Source organism: Pelophylax lessonae (genome assembly GCF_965119305.1).
Source record: "Pelophylax lessonae genome assembly, chromosome: 2".
NCBI classification, from domain to species: domain Eukaryota; kingdom Metazoa; phylum Chordata; class Amphibia; order Anura; family Ranidae; genus Pelophylax; species Pelophylax lessonae.
The window spans coordinates 566,100,812-566,121,316 of NC_138769.1; the positions used below are offsets into that span (position 1 = coordinate 566,100,812).

Sequence of the window (20,505 nt, forward strand, 5' to 3'; positions counted from 1 at the left end):
ATTTGTATATTTGCACAGAGCAAACAAAGAGATCACATTCGGTTCATGAAAACATAAGACCACTAAATAGAATTAGTTAAATACTGGTTGCCCAGAAATGTTTTACATGTATGAATATAATCAGTAATTGCGTAAGTTCTATTGAGAAAAATTAGTATGAAATGCTACCTATGGTAACCTGTACGAAAGGCTATTTATACCAACTGTAGTTAGAATGCATAGTATCAGTAGTATTAGCTAAAATGCAGTGCCCCACATAATGGATTAGTCCACTTGTGGTAGAATGTCACCTGCTGGTGTAAAGTATTTGAACTCCATCAAAAGTATCTCAATATTTGCACTGAACAATATAATGCATTAGCAAGGTCCTTGCTCTGCTTTATTTTTCAAATTACTACAGATAAGATTTCCATACCATGGGAACAAACCCAAAAGGGAAAATCAGATTTAGGCAGAAATGAAAAAAATCTGTATTTTTACCTGCAAATATATTAATTTTATAAATTGTGTCAACAAACAGCACTATCACATTGCTGGGATGTAGGCTGAAAGGGCTTTGTATTTTACATGCATGTATGCATTACATACATTGTGTACTTTTTTGCCTGCATTTTGTGTTGATTGTTAGGAGTCGGCATCCGGCGTTCTAACAATCAGTAACTCTTCCTCACTGTCAGCCAAGGATCCCCAGCTGTAAACATTCACATGGGGCGACTGAAATTCCGAAAAGCCCCCCACCCACAGAACTCCACAACCACTGAAGCAGGGGTATGTGGAAGAGGCCTTTGTCATCATCTAATTAACATGGGGACAAGGTGCTTTGATAGAGGGGGGGCCCAGAGGACACATGGTCTGGCAAGGTTTGGGCAGGCCACACACTTGTCCTCCTCTTTCCTGGCCTGCAAGGCTGCACGCTCGGATAAGGGTCTGGTATGGATTTAAAGGGTGACCAAAGCCAAAAAAAAAGAAACCCCCAAAATCTATATCAGATCCTTATCCGAGCGTGCAGCCTTATAGGCCAAAAAAGGAGGGAAAGGAGGGTGTGAGTATATGGCCTGCCCAAACCTTACCAGGCCACATGCCCTTAACATGTAGGGTACTTTGCTCTGAGGGGACCCCCCCTCTAGCAAAGCACCTTATCCCCATGTTAATGAGCCAAGGACAAAGGTCTTTTCCCACACCCCTGGTTCCGTGATTGTGGAGGTCTGTGGGTGGGGGGCTTATCGGAATCTGGAAGCCCCCAGATCCCAGCCCCCCCATGTTAATGAGTAAATGGTACATAGTACCCCTACTCATTCACAAAAATAGAATGTACCCTGGAAATGAACACACCCAATTAAAAAGAAAAATTAAAATGTCCCCTGATCTACATGCATCATCAATCACGTCATCCAGCAATATAGGTCCATGTTAATCACAATGAATGATGGCTGCCAACCTGCACGAAGAAAAAAAAAGCCACCCATCGACAACCAATCGCTGTCATCACTAAATGACACTCTGCTTCCCCCCCGCCGCTAAAATAAACAAAGGGGCAGGGTCATCTAGTGACATCATTGACCATATATTTATATGTCCAGATTTTGTCAATCACATCACTTGTTTTATTTTAGTGGTGGGGTGGGGAGTGGAGTGTCATATGATGCAAGGCAATCGACAGGAGCGATTGGGTGTTGGCGGGGTTTTTTCTTCATGTGGGTCGGTGGCCATCGTTCATTATGATTGACGTGGATCTACATTGATGGATGACAATGGATGTGCATTTTCTTTTTTTTTAAAGGACTAGTCAAAAACTGTGTTATCATTTAATTACCACTGACTTGTTTTTGGTGAATAAATAGGGGTACTATGTAGGGGGTAGGGGTATCAGACAGTGAAGATTGCTAGATCGGAGATGAAGGTGAGTCTTTCAGTTAGTGTGCAGCGCTTTGGATGAGGGTGGGGGGACTTTTTTTTTTCTTTAAAAGGTAACTTTATTGTTCATAAGGTTTACAAGTACGGAAAAAAAAAAAGGAATAGCGTAAACACTGCTTAGATATTGAAATATAGTATAAACAGAATGTCCATTCAGTACACTATCATCAAATAGTAAAGGAGCAGCTATATGACAAAGACACAACTAAAGACATGAGGTGCAGGTTACTGACAAAACACACAGTAATCGATAAAGTTAGCAAGCGGCCCTAGCGCCAAGTTTACCCATGGATCCCAGATCTTAATACATTTCTTAGAGCTACCCTTGGCCTCATATGTCAATTTGTATAGTGGAAGTCACAGTAGGGGGAGCTTGAGATTTCCAGTGAATCGCTATAGACTTCTTGGCATAGAACAGTCCAAAAAGGTCCAAATACAGTATAATATGTCCAAAAAGGCACCTTAAGAGATGACATATATTAGGTAATTGAGTGAGTGAACGGAAATGAAAGCAGTGACTTAGGACCAAAACACTCTAATTGGTGGGCAGGTGGGGGGAACTTAGTGTAAAGCCGGCCACAGACGGTTTGAATCTCAGCCGGTTCAGCAAGGACAGGCCGAGATTTGAACCATGTGTGGGCAGGCTGATTGTACCCCAGTTGATCAATCAATCAACTTGGGTACAACCAGCGTGTTCGATTTTTCTGCATACATTTACTGGCAGCAGCTAAAGCCACTAGTAGTAACCATTGTATTCTGCCAGCCAGGAAAGCTCCTCGCATTCATATGCATTAAACAGTAAGGCTCCATTCACACCTGAGCGTAGCACAGTAACAGCTGCTGCAGCACATTATTTAAAATCTTTTTTGCGTTTTTTAGTGGAGTGTTTTTGGCTTTGAATGGGCCTCCCTCCGCTCCAAAAACGCTCCAAAGAAGCTCATGTACAGAGCCAGGAACGTTTGGTGCTGTGATTTTTGCTATAATTTTAGCATGTTTTGTTGCTCGACAATCGTGGCATTAGGAAAAATTGGCATGGCAAACGCGTCTGGCATTTTCTGCTATTCTGGAACTGCAGGAAGAATCACAGCGATTCCGCCCGCGATTCAATTTGCCTAGGTATAAACGGAGCCTTAAACTCCAGTTATTAAACCGCTCCAGTTATTTCCTGTCTCTTGCTTATATGAAGATGAAGACTCTATAATTATCATGCCACCTCTAGACAACATTGTATTAGCCAATAAACATGGGAATCATTTTATACTATGGCTGAAGGAAGTGCACTTTAAGCATTCATTTACGAAGAGGGACAGGGGAGAGGCATGCTGCAACACCTCTGGAGATAGGTCCTCAAGAGGATAATAATAGTTATTGGAAAGATTTTATCATTTGTTTTACCACCATTCCTCCCAATAAACCTCTGCCAACTTTGTCTGTGGGTGTAAGATGGATATTGAATCATTGCTGTTAGACTCATCTCTGTTTAGGCCCCTTTCACACTATCCGTCCGTCGGACGGATTCCGTTTTTCTCAGCGATCCGCTGGACGGATGGAAAATAGGGTTTCCATCCGTCCAGATTTGACGGATCAGATCGGATCGGATGACAGCGGACATGTCCCTGCTGACATCCGATCCCCCATAGAGATGCATGGGGGGACCGTTCAGATCCGCCACAAAAACGGACAGGCGGATCTGAACGGTCCGCCTGTGTGAAAGGGGCCTTTTGGTATGCAGGTATCTATCAGAATAAACCCTTTAATATAAAGTATCTGTCATCATTATGATCAGTTCTTTAAAGCAGTGGTAAACACTGCTTATGATAAAGCTTACCTGTAGGTACAAGGAATATCTCCTGAATGTGCACTGTTTAGCAGATATTTACTATTTCTGCAGCCAATGACCTCACCAGCGCATGCGCACTGCACTCTGAAAGGAGGTCATACTGAGTTTGCCCTCCTTTCAGAGTGCTGCACCCCGATCATGGTTCCCACACACATCCACGGGAGTGACGTCATCGCGGCCTGGCCGATTAAACACTCAGAGCCTGCAAACCCAAGAAAAAGACCAGGTAAAAATGGAAGCCCTGCCAGTGGTAACAGCGTGCGCTGGAGGGCTTTGTATTAAGGTAGGTCTTTCATAATGTGCTAGTATGCGGTGCATAGTCTCATTAGTGCCATTGACTTGCAATGTAAAGTTTTTTTTGTTTATTTATAGTGTTTACTACCGCTTTAACAACACTAAGTGCCGGTTCACACTTATGCGCTTGTACTGCGAATGCGATGCGTTCTAAATAGTCTCCAATCGCATGCATTTACAAAATACATTGAATTTGTGACGGTCGTTCACATCTATGCGTTGCGATCCAGATGCGAATGTGATGCGATGATAAAAAGGGTCTTGTGCGAGTTTACAGCGTTGCGTTGCGAATTTAGTCTCCATAGACATCAATGTAAATCGGTCTGGACTCGCATTATCAGTTCAGATATGTGCGAATTCTTATGTGCGAATTCTTATTTTTTGTTTGATTTTCCCCTCAGCTCCACCCCTCCTGAGCTTAATTAACATAATCAATGCAATCAAATTTTCATTACAATCGCGCTGGTACTATTGAAAAACACAAGGTAAACTGTAGGGACATAATTTGAATTTGAATTGCGGGCGAAATCGCAGTGATTCTGCCTGCAATTCCAGAATTGCGGCAAAACACGGGACGCATTGCAAGCGCAAGCGCATAAGTGTGAACTGGCACTAAACCCTTGTTCGTGTTTTTTATTTATGTATTCTATTAAACAGAAACAAAAAAATGCTCATATGCATTGAATAGTAAGGCTCCATTCACAACTGAGCATAGCACAGCGACAGCTACTGCAGCGCGTTTTTGTTTAAAAATCTTTTTTGTGTTTTTTAGTGGCGCATTTTTGGAGTGCCACCATTCATTTGAATGGACCTCCTTCCGCTCCAAAGAAGCTCATGTACCAAATCTTGGCACAGAGCCAGGAACGTTTGGCGTTGCGATTTTTGCTGCAATCATAGTGTTTTGTCACTTGACAATCGCGGCAAGATCGCACCTCGTTATCAAGAAATAATGGCATCGCAAATGCGTCCCGTGTTTTGCCGCAATTCTGGAATTGCAGGCAGAATCACTGCGATTTCGCCCGCAATTCAAATTGCCTAGGTGTGAACGGAGCCTTAAACACCAGTTATTTCCTGTCTCTTGCTTGTATCAAGATGAAGATCCTTTAATATATTAACGCCACCTCTAGCCACCATTGTAATAGCCGATAAACATGTGAATCTTTTTATAATATGGCTGAAGGAAGTGCACTTTAAGCAGATTTTGTCCCTGTTTTCACACCACTTTATGTCCCTACATTTTAAACATATTTATTGGACTGAAATATTCATAGACCATTACAGTGGGTCCTAAAAGTGGCATGAATATTAAATTGTCTTCCAAACAGCTGAGAGACTGGGAATTTGATGTGTTTTAGTGCCTGCTGTATAAGAAAAAGAATGGCTGGACAGACCATACCGGGCCTGATTTACTAAAGCAAATGAACAAGGGTAGGCATAAACTGCTACAGGACGCTTGCATTATGGGCCTGCATGTGTGTTTGGCTATGTGCATGCACAGCTATCCTAGAACCTGTCTAGCTAATCACACACTGACCTTTAATGCGGACGGTCCAGTCCTAGTTTGTTGTGTGCATTGAATATGCAAGTAATTCTGTTTTATTTATGTCTGTTTTAATAATGTGCACTAAAGCAGAAACCAACATTTTACTGGAAAAAAAAAAAATGTGACTGACCTGCTAAGAATGCACCAAGCAAAACAGCGTGTCCAAAAAACACATACCAAGTGCTATCAAAGCAAAAACTGCAGCATATGCAGTACGGGTGTTTATTACCAGAATCTTCATGCCAAGCACCAGTGTATAGAATTTCACACACTAGCTGGTGTAATTACTTCTGCCTTTAACCACTTCTGGATCAGAAGGTTTTACCCCCTTAATAACCAGGCCATTTTTTGCAATTCGGCACTGCGTTACTTTAATAGACAATTGCACGGTGGTGTGACGCTGTACCCAAAAAAAAAAATTGATGTCCTTTCCCCCCCCCCACAAATAGAGCTTTCTTTTGGTGGTATTTGATCACCTTTGCAAATTTAATTTTTTGCGCTATAAACAAAAAATAGCGACAAGTCTGGGAAAAAAAAAACAATATTTTTCACATTCTTCTATATAACATTCCCAATAAAAAAAATGTTAAAATCGAATTTTTTCATAATTTTAGGCCAATTTGTATCCTGCTACATATTGTTGGTAAAAAAAAAAAAATCCCAGTAAACGTATATTGATTGGTATGCGCAAAAGTTATTAAGTCTACAAACTAGGTGAAAGATTTATGTCATTTTAATTATTTATTTATTTTTTTACTAGTAATGGCGGCGATCAGTGATTTTTAGTGGGACTGCTACATTGCGGCGGACAGATTGAACCCCTAACTGACATCTTTTACATTTTTGGGGGGGACCAGTGACATTACTACAGTAATCAGTGCTAAAAATATGCACTGTTACTGTAATAATGACACTGGCAGGGAAGGGGTTACCTCAGGGGCGATCAAAGGTTTAAGTGTATGCCTGGGGGGTGTTTTCTAACTGTGAGAGGGATGGGCTTGTGGAATCAACACAGGGACTAAATAGGAACACAGGATCCCTGTGTTCATTACTGACAGAACAGTGGTCTGCTTTGTTTACAACAGCAGACCATCGTTCTCTCTCCACGGGGAGTGATCACTGTGCCTGGTGGCAATCGCGGGCACCGGCCTCGTGAGTCAGCTTCCCCCCTGGCTAATGGGGGCAAGCACACCCCAAGGATCGCTCCTGCGGATCGCCGTACAGGTACGGCGATTCGCGCAGCCGAGCCAGCCTGCTGCATTATATCTGTGGAGGGCAGTCGGCAAGTGGTAAAGAACTATTTCACCTTGTCGAATGGATAGTATCTATGAGAGATTGTTGCTATTTAATGCACAACAGAGGTTACAACATGAGAAAAATGTATGATCCATTGGGTTATCCATCCACCAGCATACAGTACCAGTTTAACCGCTTGCTGACCGTATACTGTACATATACGGTGGCAAGGCGGCTCTCCTGCGCAGGATCACGTACTGTACCTAGTATGGGATTTCCACGCCGGGGTAGGGAGCACCACCCTAACTGTGCTACGACTGGCTGCAGCACAAACCCATTAGCGGGTGCCGGCCACTGATTGGCCGCCGGCACCTGACGATCGGCTCTGGACATTACCGAAGAGAGCCCTGTGTAGGTAAAAAATCACACAGGGCTTTCTTCTAACAGCACCAATGTGCTGGTTTTTTTTTTTTTCTTTCTGCAAGAAAAGAATTAAAAAACAGCACATTGCATATTAAAAACAGCAAACCAGGAACTAAAATCCATCTCTTCCCCTAGTAAAAGAAGCACACATAATAAACACAAACACTGGCTAGGCACACAGTTACCCCCTTTGATCACCCTAGATGTGTATCCCCTTCCCAGCCAGTGTCATTAGCACAGTGACAGTGTATATTTTTAGCACTGATTACTGTAATAGTGTCACTGGTTCGTGCAAAGTGTCTAAAGTGTCAGTTAGTGTCCAATTGTCTGCCACAATATTGCAGTCCCGCTATAAGTCACGGATCACCCCTATTAATAGTAAAAAAAAAAAAAAAATACTAGAATATATCCCATGGTTTGTAGACGCTATAACTTTCGTGTAAACAAATCAATATACCCTTATTGGGATTTTTTTTTTACCAAAAACATGCAGTAGAGTACATACTGGCCTAAATTTATGAAGAAATTCGATTTTTAAAAGGTTTTTTGGTTATGTTTTATAGCAGAAAGTAAAAAATATTGTTTTTTTTTTGTTTGTTTTTTTCAAAATTGTCAGTATTCATTTGTTTATAGTGCAAAAAAAAACAAAAAACGGTGATCAAATACCACCAAAAGAAAGCTCTATTTGTAGGAAAAAAATGACATAAATTTTATTTGGGTACAGCGTTGCATGACCTCGCAATTGTCAGTTAAAATAACGCAGTGCCGTAAAAGTGGCCTGGTCATGAAGGGGAGTAAATCTTCCGGAGGTCAAGTGGTTAAGCAATGGCTGCTGTCCAAAACCAAATTTTTGTTCAATTGGAAAATTTATAACAGTTTACAGCTTTAACAAGCATGCTTGCTTTGCATTGCAGGAGATTGCATACAGTATGCGCACCGTTGTCAAAGTGCATCACCAGAAACATAACTTGGCCCAGGACATACCCCTTATAATCCTGGATGGTCATATAAAGAAAAAGTCAAAAAGACATGACTGTGTTTATGGTAACATTACTGCAGAGATGTATAGTAACTAAGTAGAAGTACTTCACTACTGTACTTAAGTACCGAAAGGCGGTATCTGTACTTTCCTAGAGTAGAATTTTTTTCTCCTACTTCCACTTTTACTTCACTACATTTTTTCAATGATTTCAATACTTCTACTCCGATATTTTTTTTTGTGCTGCATAGTTACTAGTTACTATTATAAAAATTACCACTGCCAGAACAGTAGATGGCAGGTTTCATGAAGCTCAAAACATGTGTACAGTATTATCAGCGCATATGAAAATAAAAGCTACTGTATGTATAAATAAAAGCTGCATTTAAAATAATAAAAAACAATATGATGTTCAAACTTTTGACTTCTTTCTTTAATAACTACATAACACAGTACTTGTACTTTTACTTTCAGTACTTGAGTAGCAATTTTTTTTTCAGAACTACTGGTACTTTTACTTTCAGTACTTGAGTAGCAAAATTTAAAAAAAACTACTTGCAATACTTAAAGCGGAGTTCCACCCAAAAGTGGAACTTCCGCTTTAGGGAGTCCTGACCCCTCGACATGCCACATTTGGCATGTCATTTTTTTGGGGGGGGGAGCGGGTACCTAGTTTTGACAGGTACCCGCTCCCACTTCCGCTCGGAGCGCCGCGGCGCCCTGAGCGGAAGTTCTCCTCTCCCCCTCCCTCCCTGCAATCTTCTGAGACACGTCAGAGGTCCCAGAAGATTGCCGGCCAATCACGGCGCGCAGTGCGACTCGCGCATGCGCAGTGGGTACCCGGCTGTGAAGCCGCAAACTGTAACAGCCGGGTGCCCACAGCAGTGATGCCGGCGCCGAGGGAGAGGATCGAGGCTTCCGGCGGCCGCATCGCTGGACCGTTGGACAGGTGAGTAAATGGCTGGAACTCCGCTTTAAGTACAAAAAATGTTGAATACTTTAGTACTTCTACTCAAGTCACTTTTTGATCGAGCACTTCCACTTCTACTCAAGTCACTTTTTGATCGAGCACTTGTACTTTTACTCAAGTATGGGTTTCGAGTACTTTATACAACTCTGCATTACTGTATTGGAGTTGGTGAACATTTCAGGATAATGTAACCTTCAATACATCTGTAGAGGTTCATGCTGCATACATTCAAACAGTATGGAAGGTCATGTCTCATGTCTCTCACCACCTTCATTTTACTTCATCCTTTAAAAGAGACTGCTGCTGACCTTTCCTAAGCTGGCAATAGATTGGTAGTTTATTTTGTTCAACAGGCAAGCTGAAAACGAAACAAAAAAAAACTAAAAGGCTTACCCTACTACCTTTCATCATTGGTCCTGCTTACATTTAACGAGATTGCACCATCTAGTTACCTTCACTGGTTTCAAACCTCTTTCATCACTGCAGGAACAGAATAAATAACCAAGTTCTAAGGTATTTCGATACCTCCAGGTTAGGCATTTTTACACTGCGAAAATCCAGTCACAAACAGACTTGGACCGAATGACCATGTTTGAACACCTATGTACAGCAGACCTGCACAGAAAAGGGGTGATCTCTAAGCTTTATAGGTGCCTGCTAACTAGCCCTAATGGACAGCTGACCTGAACTTGGCACTGGAGAGACATTATTGGGCAGACATTTGGCAAGCCACCCATAAATCATCCCAGAATATTTCAGAACTGGAAACAGCTTATGGGCTTGTGCACACTGCAGCTAAAAAAAGTTTCTTTTACAGGCATTTGAGCTTTTTTTTTCTCTGTCTAAAAGCTTGAAGAAGCTTGTGCTATTTTTATGCTCTTTTGCGCGTTTTTGAGCATAAACTTTTTTTTTTTTAAATCCCTCCCCATTTTTTTGTACGTTTTCACGCTTTTTGTGCTTTTTCACGCTTTTTTTTCTGCCTGTAAGCTCATATGCCTGTAAACTCCTGAAAAGGACATAGTGTGCATGGACACATTGGCTAACATGGAGGGGAGTTTCCAGGCAAAAAAAAAATAAAAAATGAGAGCTCAAAAAGCTCAAAAGCCCTTGGAGGGTTTTGTATGTGAAAACATATCTTAAAGGACATATTGCTGATACATTTGATTTCTCTAAGTAAATACTATTTTTAGGGTAGGATAAATAAGTCTAGTGTTAGATGACATAGTGGCTATAATTCCATTATTATGTCTATAGCCTGCCTTGGTGGTCGGGTGGGCTGGTGTAGTCCCGCTTGACCCCTCCGCTGAATGTACAATGTTGGACTGATGTAAGGGCCATTGGTTGCTTGGCCTCTTTTTGGACTATAATCAAACATGTTTCACAGTACAAGTCTCCTCATTGTTGACCACTTTGGGGCAGTTCCTGGTACCCATTGATGGACTTCCATGGATTTCTGTCTTAACTCCTTACCCTTAAAATATGCCATCACTGATAACTTCTTGTTTACTGTTTATGTTGAAAGCCGGTTCTAGTGGACTGGCTGCCATACACACGGGCCGAATGTCTGCCAGTCTCAATTGAACTGGCCGATGCCAGCTGACATTCGTCCCGTGTATATTAGGCTTTAGTTTCCAGCTTTCGTGGGGAGGGGTAGGAATTTCTGATTGGTTTTTAATTCTTCAGTACAATGACACCAACAGCCTTCCATTTCTTGTACTATTTTCTCTGGGACCCATGTTCCTACTGTATCCATACTGGCAGTTATACAATCTTGACATCAGTTCTGTCTCTTACCCACTGTATCAAAAACAACCAAAATGTTTTGACTGGAATAAGGATTTCCATGGATTTCTGTCTTAACTCCTTACCCTTAAAATATGCCATCATTGATAACTTCTTGTTTACTGTTTGTGTTGACAGAGCCATTTTGCACTCCTTTGTATTACATTATAATGTTTTACTGTAATTCTGAAAACTGAATAAAAAGATTGAAACAGAAAGCCAAAAAAGAACTCTCTTTGAGATGCAGTGTGCATGAGTCTAAAGTATTATCCAGATGGTACCTTGTTGCAATTAGAATAGCTAAACATGTTCCAAATTACCCTCCCAACTTGTTTCCGCAGCTTTGGAGAACCTGGTTGCTACCTTCATATTTGGTGGACATGCCCTTTGGTGCAGTCCTTTTGGTCAAAATTCTTTAAAATCCTTTCCCAATTATTATTACTATCCAACCGGACCCTGAGGTTGCCCTGCTGAATAACGGTCCACCACCCAATTTAAACTCCTGCTCCAAATCACTACAGCTGCTAAGCAAGCGATTGCCATATCTTGGAAAGCACCCTTGCTTTTCACTCTTGCAACTAAACATATGATTACTCAAGCAATGATACAGTATATGCAAAGATTGAGGATACTTTGGAGGAAAGGAGTCGTAGGTATGAGTTCCTGCCCCCAGACTTTGATGAATCCCTCTTGGAGCCATAAGTGCTTGGAATCAGTCTACTGGTTGATGTTGCTATCTGGATGACCCCTGGGACCTCCCCTTCTCCTTTTCTTCTTCATTTTATTGTGCTCTTTTGTTTCCCCTCTTGGTTTCTCATCACTCTATTACCTACCCTAGGTCTAGGCTGAGGGAACATTTCAATCTATCTCCTTGATTCTCTTGATTTTTCACACCTAATATATGCACATTGTTTTGACTTTCCCTTATTGTAAGAGCCGGTTCACACTGGGGCGACTTGTCAGGCGACCTGGTCACCTGACAAGTCGCCGTGGGTCGCCTGCCATAGATTAGCACAGGACCCGTTCTAATAGGAGCGACACAAGTCGCTCCGACTTAGAAAAAGGATCCTGTACTACTTTGGGGCGACCTGAAGCGACCTGCATTGACTTCAATGATATGAAGTCCGTGCATGCCGCTCCGAGGTCACGGTGCGCGCTGTGCACCGCAACTTCACAGGTCGCCCCGGCAAGTCAAGTCGCCCCTATGTGAACCGGCTAAAACTCAGGGAACACCTATCTTGGCATTTGTGCAGTCGGTTATTGAGCTGTAGCCTGCTTTGCTCTGTGATTGCTATTCACCATCCCTCCCTTTGTGGGGGTTATGAATACTTCATTAAAACTTTTTACTACTCCCTGATTATCTGTATGTAAATCCTTCAATAAAATTTTTGAACAAGAAAAAACAAACAATCAGATTGTACAGGGACAATGTTCCCGTCAGAACATTGTATATTGAAAGTGGGACATGCGACTGTCAGAATACACTGATCGGTGGCTGCTGCTGATTGGCTGCAGCCTCTGATCGACTTCTGTTAAGCAGGGACAAACACACACTGATTGAAATTTGACCAATCCCTGTTGAACCGTCCACATTTTGATCTGTCTATGGCTTTACATAACCATCCAGAATATGAAGGTGCATACCTGAACTTAAATCCTTACTCCAGTCAAAACTTTTTGTTTGTTTTCGATACAGTGGGTAAGAGACAGAGTGGATGTCAGGATTGTATAACTGCCAGTATGGAGACAGTAGGAACATGGGTCCCAGTGAAAATAGTACAAGAAATGGAAGGCTGTGGGTGTCATTGGGACAAGAAGATGCAATGAAAAATATAAACCAGAAAGAAATTGCTACCACTCCCCACTAAAGCTGGAAACTAAAGCCTAATACACATGGGACGAATGTCGGCTGGCATCGGCCAGTTCGATTGAGACCAGCAGACATTCGGCCCGTGTGTATGGCAGCCAGTCCAACAGAACCGGCTTCTGTTGAAGGCTCATGACCGAAAAGGTCTGTTGTTCGTCTCCCGGTCAGCCAATGGCTGAGAGCGCTAACCGGAGTGTTCTGGCAGAGGCTGGCCCCTGTTAGAATACAAGAGCTCAGCAGGGGAGATCGCTGTACTAACAATGGAATGTTAGTACAGTGGCTCCAACCTACCTAAGCTGTCAGTTTTTTTTTTTTCATACCTGCTGGGTTGAATGAAAAAAAACTACTGGTGTGTACGAGACTTTACTAAAGGTGGCAATATACTATTCATTTTTTTTTAGTTCAGCCAACATAGATTCCTCTATCCACACAAGTGAGGTGGATGGAGGAATCCCCTCAACAGGAAATTGTATTCTGCCAGCTGCACCCACTGCTGTCAGAAAACGATGATTGAGAACACAAGTCCCTTCAGCAGAAGTTGATCAGACGATCTACATGTGTCAAGTGGGGAATGTGCAGGAGTCCATTCTGTCGGTGAAGAAAAGTAACAAGAGCAAGGAGTCTCTCTGTGACTGCATTAACAAAAAGGTCTGTTCTATGGATGATAAGGAATGCTGAGCCTCAATAAACCATATGTAGCCAGATATGGCCTTCACAATGTGTTACAGCATGTGTTAACACGTCAAAGACTAGGCTACTTAAGTATATACAGTAACAGTCCATGAGCACCCATGCAGTGGTGCTTGCGCTGTGATAAAGGAAAGTGAAAGACCGTGAACAGTGATCAGGGGCTAATAATGTAACAGGAAGGCTGAACCTAACTGTCACAAGAAACTAGAAAGAGATAAACGCATTGAGGCCATAATACTTCTACCAACACTTCTTTGTTATGATACAAGCACGATAATGCTACAGGGTTCTCAAGTTCAGTTAATGTATATACCTGCTGGATTATTAACTAGGTACCATGTATTCAGATGCCCATCTACCCAATTCTACACAATTATTTTTATTAATATTTATTTATTTCAGGTACTGACAATTTACGCTTCACTTTACATACTGTGAATTCATATAAGTCCTTGCCCTCAAGCAGCTTAAAGTGTTACTAAACCCACAACAGTAAAATCAGTCTGTATATGCAGTAAAGCATGCTTGTTTTACTCACTGTGGAACCTAAGGGGTTAATCCTCTGCATTGCGTAAAAAGGCTGCTTGATCCTGTCTTCTCTGATCCTCCCCTGCTTCCACTGTCCCCAATCCATCTCCTGATAGTACAGAGCCTTGGGGGCACTCTGCACATGCTCAGTTAGGTGTGTATTGCTAGAGAGTTTATTTTTCTTGAGAGGGCGCATGAGATCAGCACACGGCCAATCAGCACTGTCTAGAAAGAGGGTCAGGGGTCTTGCAGCCTCATAGTACAGTAGAATGAAAACTCCTCCTACAAGCTTTAACCAGACACTGATAGAAGTCCCAAGACTGCTATATACTGCTGATGAGAAAAGGTATTTAGCAGTTTATATTTACTAAATTAATTGCATTTCCATGTTCTGTGTACCGTGGTAGGCCAGATATAGTGAATACAGGCTCCTGGGCTTAGTAACACTGGAGAGCCGGTTCACACTGAGGCGACACGACTTCGGGGGGGCGACCTGTGAAGTCGCGTGCACCGCTGTGCACCGCGACATCGGCGCGACTTGCAGGGACTTCACATAATGGAAGTCTATGCAAGTCGCTCCGAGGTCGCCCCAAAGTAGTACAGGACCCTTTTTCTAAGTTGGAGCGACTTGTGTCGCTCCTATTAAAACGGGTCCTGTACTACTCAATGGACCGCAACCGACCGCGACTTGTCAGGCTGACAAGTTGCCTGACAAGTCGCGGCAGTGTGAATGGGCTCTTAAGGTCCCATCTCACATGCATACTGTACATACACATACTAGGGCCAATGTAAACAGGAGCCAATTAACCTACCAGCATGTCTTTGGATTGTAGGAGGAAACCCACACACAGGAGAACATGCAAGCTCAATGCAGATAGAGTTGAGATTGGGATTCAAACGTGCTTGAAAGGAAAAGTTGGTGGTTTACAAAACTAAACAACAGCTAAGATAAAAGACAGCAAAATACATATTATACAATTATTATGTGATGTTTTGAGCTGGACATTTGCATATCTAGGTGGTCCTTCTGGCAATTGTGAGTCAAGGAAAGGATCATATCAATAGATCTGTCGATCTACAAAATAGTTAAATAGTGGTTCGGAGATACCGGTTGTGAAACAATTGCCTCATTGTTTATTTTATGAGACATTTGATCGGGCCCTTGACCCTTAATTGCCCCATATCAACACTTCTTCTGTTTATTCGTCAACGGGCTATTCATGACCAAAGAAAACTATCGTAATACTAATTAATATAAGTGAAAACTTACGTTTCTTTGTTACGAGGACCAATTCCACCATGTATGCCTGGTACGTGTTCCCCAAAGGGACGAGAAAGGTTGTGCTCGGTCCCAGAGGTGAAGATCCGTGAGAGTAATCTCAAGTCGCCCCCTCTTCTGCACCTTAGAAAGAACATTGCTGCCTCAAGGGTCCACGGAGGTGACTTTAGGATCCAATGATGAAGGTTGACCAGGAAAGTCCAGTAGGCGACTCAAGCATAGGCTATGACAAGAGCAGCCAAACTGACCGATGTTCTGTAGTAGGAAAAGCTGATGTGGGTACGGCAAGTGATTGACGATGGTCTGGCAAGAGTTCCTAAGCTTTGATGTGCAAACTTGCAAATGTAAAGACGTTAGCAGCTAACAGAGCAAATTAAACTATAGCTTTCAAGTCTGGAGAAGGTTTTTTTGATTTTCTTTTCACAAAAAGAAGTCCACACAGCAGGACTGAAATCACAAGTCAAGAATCCCTTTCAGTAGCTAGTGCTGCTCTGGTGACACATGTCATCACTTGTAGATGTGTGACAGCACCCAGGGGACTTCAGTCCCTTTAAGGAACCTCCGGCTGCTACACTATAGCTATTTCCAGATAAGAGACAAGCCTCCTGTAAAGGCCTCCCTAGCACCCAATCAGGCAGGAATGGAGGTGTGACTACAGTAACAGAAGCTTACCCAAGGGCAGGTGGGAGGACGTGGAAACTGTCTTTTTTTTCTGAACATCACGCCCCCCCTCTATGATCAGTTTCATCATCTGCATAGCCAGCCTCAGACACCTGCTTACTCAGAGCGCTCTTATCCTCTGCACACACAGCAGTGCTGCTGTACAGCAATTCTGCTCTATACCATAAACAGACACTCTGGACAATCCTCGTCTCACGATACGTATTTGCATGACTACACGCTGAATGCTTTTGTCTTAGGGCTCATTCACACATGCAGCTATTCTGCCAACCCTCTAAAAAGCAATCTGTGCACCAGTATCATCCATACATTGCACAAAGTTGCAGAGCGGTTGTGGTATGGGCGCATTCAATGAAATGGGTGGCATTCGGTGACGGTACAACCTGTCAAAAGTGACATGCCATTTAATTTTTGCACACATTACGTCTACAGCCCAGAGTGTCACCTGCCTGTATGGTGGGGAAAACTGCTGATCACTCGCTTGCTTTTTCTGCCACCCTGCGAACAAGCCTTTAAACACTTAAGGACCGGAAGGTTTTACCCCCCTTAATGACCAGGCCATTTTTTGCGATACGGCACTGCGTTACTTTAACAATAAATAGCGCGGTCGTGCGATGTTGTACTCAAAAAAAATGGATGTCTTTTTTTTCCCCCACAAATAAAGCTTTCTTTTGGTCTTATTTGATCACCTGTGCGACTTTTATTTTTTGCGCTATAAACAAAAAAAGAGCGACAATTCTGAAAAAAAATATATATATTTTTTACTTTCTGCTATAAAACATTCCTGAAAAAAAAAATTAAAAAATGAAATGTTTTCATCATTTTAAGCCAATTTGTATTCTGCCACGTATTTTTGGTAGAAAAAATCCCAAAAGGCGTATTTTGATTGCTTTGCACAAAATTTATCGTGTCTAAAAACTAGCAGAAAGATTTATGTCATTTTTATTTATTTATTTACTAGTAATACTAGTAATGGCAGCGATCTGCAATTTTTACCAGACCGCTGTTCTGCCTCTCTCAGGAAAGATCGCCGGGTGCTAGCGAACATCGGCTCTACCACACCCGCTGATTGGCTCCTGCTGTGTCCAATCACAGCGGGAGCAGGTTGCCGGTGGTGCGCATTTGCACCCCAGACCCAGAAGAAGCGGCGATGTACCTGTACGTGATTTCACACTAACGGACCGCCCTGCCACAGTAAAAGTACGTGGGGCGGTCTGGAAGCAGTTAATAACATACTGAGTATGCAGCTTATTTATCTTTTATTCTATTATTTTTCTGTACTTGCAGGGTCTTCAAAGAGATAAAACATGTATTGAAATGTACATGATATTGCATATCAGTGGCATACCTAGCATATCTGGCACCCAGGCCAATCATATGACACATATCACACATATGCCAAAGTACTTGTACCTACACTCTCAGGGGTGCTTTACCCACAGGCCACTCCATGGAATATAGAGAAAAATGACCCCCTTCTATCTGTACAAATTCTTCAGGCCCATCTTTTCCACAGTACAAATCTCTCTTCCCCACAGCCCTGAATATCCCCTTCCAGGCCACCACCTGGTATAGACCCCACCTTGGTACAGACACCCCCATTACACACCCCCTTTGTACTGTACAGAACCCCCTTAGTGCAGACACTCTCCAATACAGACCCCACTCAGTAGAGACTCTCTCAGTACCTACACCTCTTAGTACAGACACCCCCCAGTACAAAGCCCCCCCCCCGTACAGACCCCATTCTCATTACAGATACACTCAGTACAGACTCCCCCTAGTACAGAACCCCCTCAGTACAGACACCCCCATTAAATAATTAAATTAGTAAACACCCCCTCATTACAAACATCCCTCAGTACAGACCCCACTCAGTACAGCTCCCCCCAGAACAGGCAACCCCTCAGTACAATTTAACCCATCAGTACAAATCCCCCAAATACAGTCGCCCCTCCCAGCCATCTCTAGTACAAACTAGGGATCGACCGATTATCGGCATCACCTATATATCGGGGGCCAATATGCACTTTCCCAGATATATCGGAATCGGCTTTTGAAGTTACCGATATTGCCGATATTTTCCGTATGTTGTTCTGCCTTCTAAGACCGCCTCCCACGCCTTCGCGGCGCACACGTAACGTAAATTTACAGCGCGCTGCACATGTTCTGCCTTCAAAGACTGCCTTCCACGCCTCGGACAGCCTCGTGTGCAGACAGCTGCAGTCCGGTCATGGTGCTCACGGTGCCAGCCATCCACCCACAGGCCCTGGCCCCAGCCACCCACCACAGAGTGCTAGCCGCCAGCCATCCGACCCACAACAGAACAGGATGCCAGGCCAGCATCCAGCCACCCACCACACAACAGGGTGCCAGCAGCCAGCCACCCACCCCACAACAGGGTTCCAGCAAACCAGCCACCCAGATGACACCAAGCCAGCCACCCGCCACCGTGACCACACAGTGTTCCAGCAAGCCAGCCACCCACAATAGGCCAGGGTGAGTGACACCAAGTCAGCCACCCACACAACAGGGTGACCCCAACAGTGTTCCAGCAAGCCAGCCAGCCACCCACTACAGTGTTCCAGCAAGCCAGCCACCCACCACAGTGTTCCAGCAAGTCAGCCACCCACAACAGGGTGACCCCAAGCCAGCCACCCACCACAGTGTTCCAGCAAGCCAGCCATCCACAACAGGGTGACACCAAGCCAGCCACCCACAACAGGGTGACCCCAAGCCAGCCACACTGCCAAGCGTCAGCCACCGACCCACAACCGGGATGCCAGCCAGCCACCCAAACTGACAGGCGTCAGCCACTGACCCGCAACAGGGTGACAGCAGCCAGCCACCCCACGACAGGGTGCCAGCAAGCAAGCCACCCACACTGCCAGGCGTCTGCCACCGACCCACAACAGGGTGCCAGCAACTCAGCAAGCCACCCATACTGCCAGGCGTCAGCCATCAACCCAAAACAGGGTGATAGCAGCCAGCCACCCCACAACAGGGTGCCAGCAAGCAAGCCACCCACACTGCAAGGCGTCAGCCACCGACCCACAACAGGGTGCCAGCGGATGGAGATGGATGAGAAGAGAAAAAGTAAAAGTGTGGTCTGGGACTATTTCTCGTCTCAACCTTCTCCAGGAAAAGCAGCAGTGTGCAACACATGCACAAACAGTTGTAACAGGAAGTCAGCTAAATCTGGGAATGTAGTCACAGGAAGGAGATACATTTCTACCTGATTTAGAAAGTCCATTAATTAATTTAGGGTGTTGGCTACAGAGCTAGCCAGCAGGAAGTTGAAAGGCCTTCACCTGTTCAGAATGAGGGAGTTAAGGCTCTATAATTTGTTCAGAGAAATTCCTATTGTTTGCTGCCTCCAGAAGCTGTGTCCTGAAGCCATGTGGGCTGGGAGCAGGAGGACAGTCAGCGTGTGCCTCCCGACAGGATGTGTGGGCCTGGGAGAAGACCCCCCGGAGTGATGTGTGCCCGGGACGGTAACCAAGGGTGAATACGTCTCAAAGGTGAGAAGACGAACTGTTGATGTGAAAGAAACAAAGGACTGTGTTGCCCTGTGAAGCTATTATAAAAGGACTAGTGAGTGTCCGCTGTAGGACAAGGAAGTCTGCCCGACGGTAGGTTGGAGACAGACACTTAGGCAGGTTCCAGTTGTGAGAAGGTAGCCGCCCACAGAGGCAAGGATTTATTTTCTGTTTTATTTTATTTTGGATGTTTTGCTGCATACAGCCTGGTGAAGAAAACACCATTTAATAAACCACACTGTTTGTTTGCAAGCACTTGTCGGCTACCTCTCTGGGAAAACGCACCCCCCAAGGGGTCATCCACACCCGCCACCGAGCTAATCCCTTACATATGGTGGAGGTATGCAGTGGGCATAAGCAGAGATCCCTGCAAGGAAGTGCAAATGTTTGATGAACTTTATCTGGTGCATGAGATTGCACAATCTATGTGTGCAGGAGAGAAGATCCTGACAGAAAAAAAAAAAAAAAGTGTTTTAAAGAGACAGCGGTCTCAAAATTATTTGATGAACTTTGTTGTGTCTGGTGCAAGTGACTGCACAAACTGTGTGTGCAGGAAAAGAGATCTTGCAAGAGAGAGAGAAAAACTACATGTGTTAAAGAGACAGTGGTCTGAAAAATTTTTGCTGGACTGTGAAAAATTTGTTTGTGGAGTTATTGAAGATGGGGCGTTCAAAACGCCTGAAGAATGCAAAGATAGATGAAATGAGAGACCGGATTCTATGGATGGAGGGGATGTTGCCGTCTGAACCAGCCCCATCCATGCCTAAAGAGAGTCTACTAAAGAGGAAGGTTGTTGTCCCTAGCAACACTGATGAAACCGCTATGGAGACGCAGTGTGCTCAGATGAAAAGTAAACTCAAAATGGAGGAGATGTTGAAACATCTGATTATATCAAATGCAGCTCAACAGCAAGCAAATGCAGCTCAACAGCAGGCAAATG

General features: G+C 43.7%; 1 protein-coding gene across 2 annotated transcripts in view; it reads right to left on the reverse strand.

Annotated features, from left to right (window-relative positions):
- Positions 1-15,936, reverse strand: part of GLS2 (glutaminase 2) — a 144,282-nt gene extending 128,346 nt beyond the window's left edge. For both annotated transcript variants that reach the window (XM_082246244.1, XM_082246243.1), the window contains exon 1: positions 15,337-15,936. In XM_082246244.1, the coding sequence (XP_082102370.1) occupies positions 15,337-15,367 (31 nt within the window). In that variant the 5' untranslated portion in view covers positions 15,368-15,936. The remainder of the gene's footprint in view (positions 1-15,336) is intronic.
- Between the last annotated feature and the right edge of the window lie 4,569 nt (positions 15,937-20,505).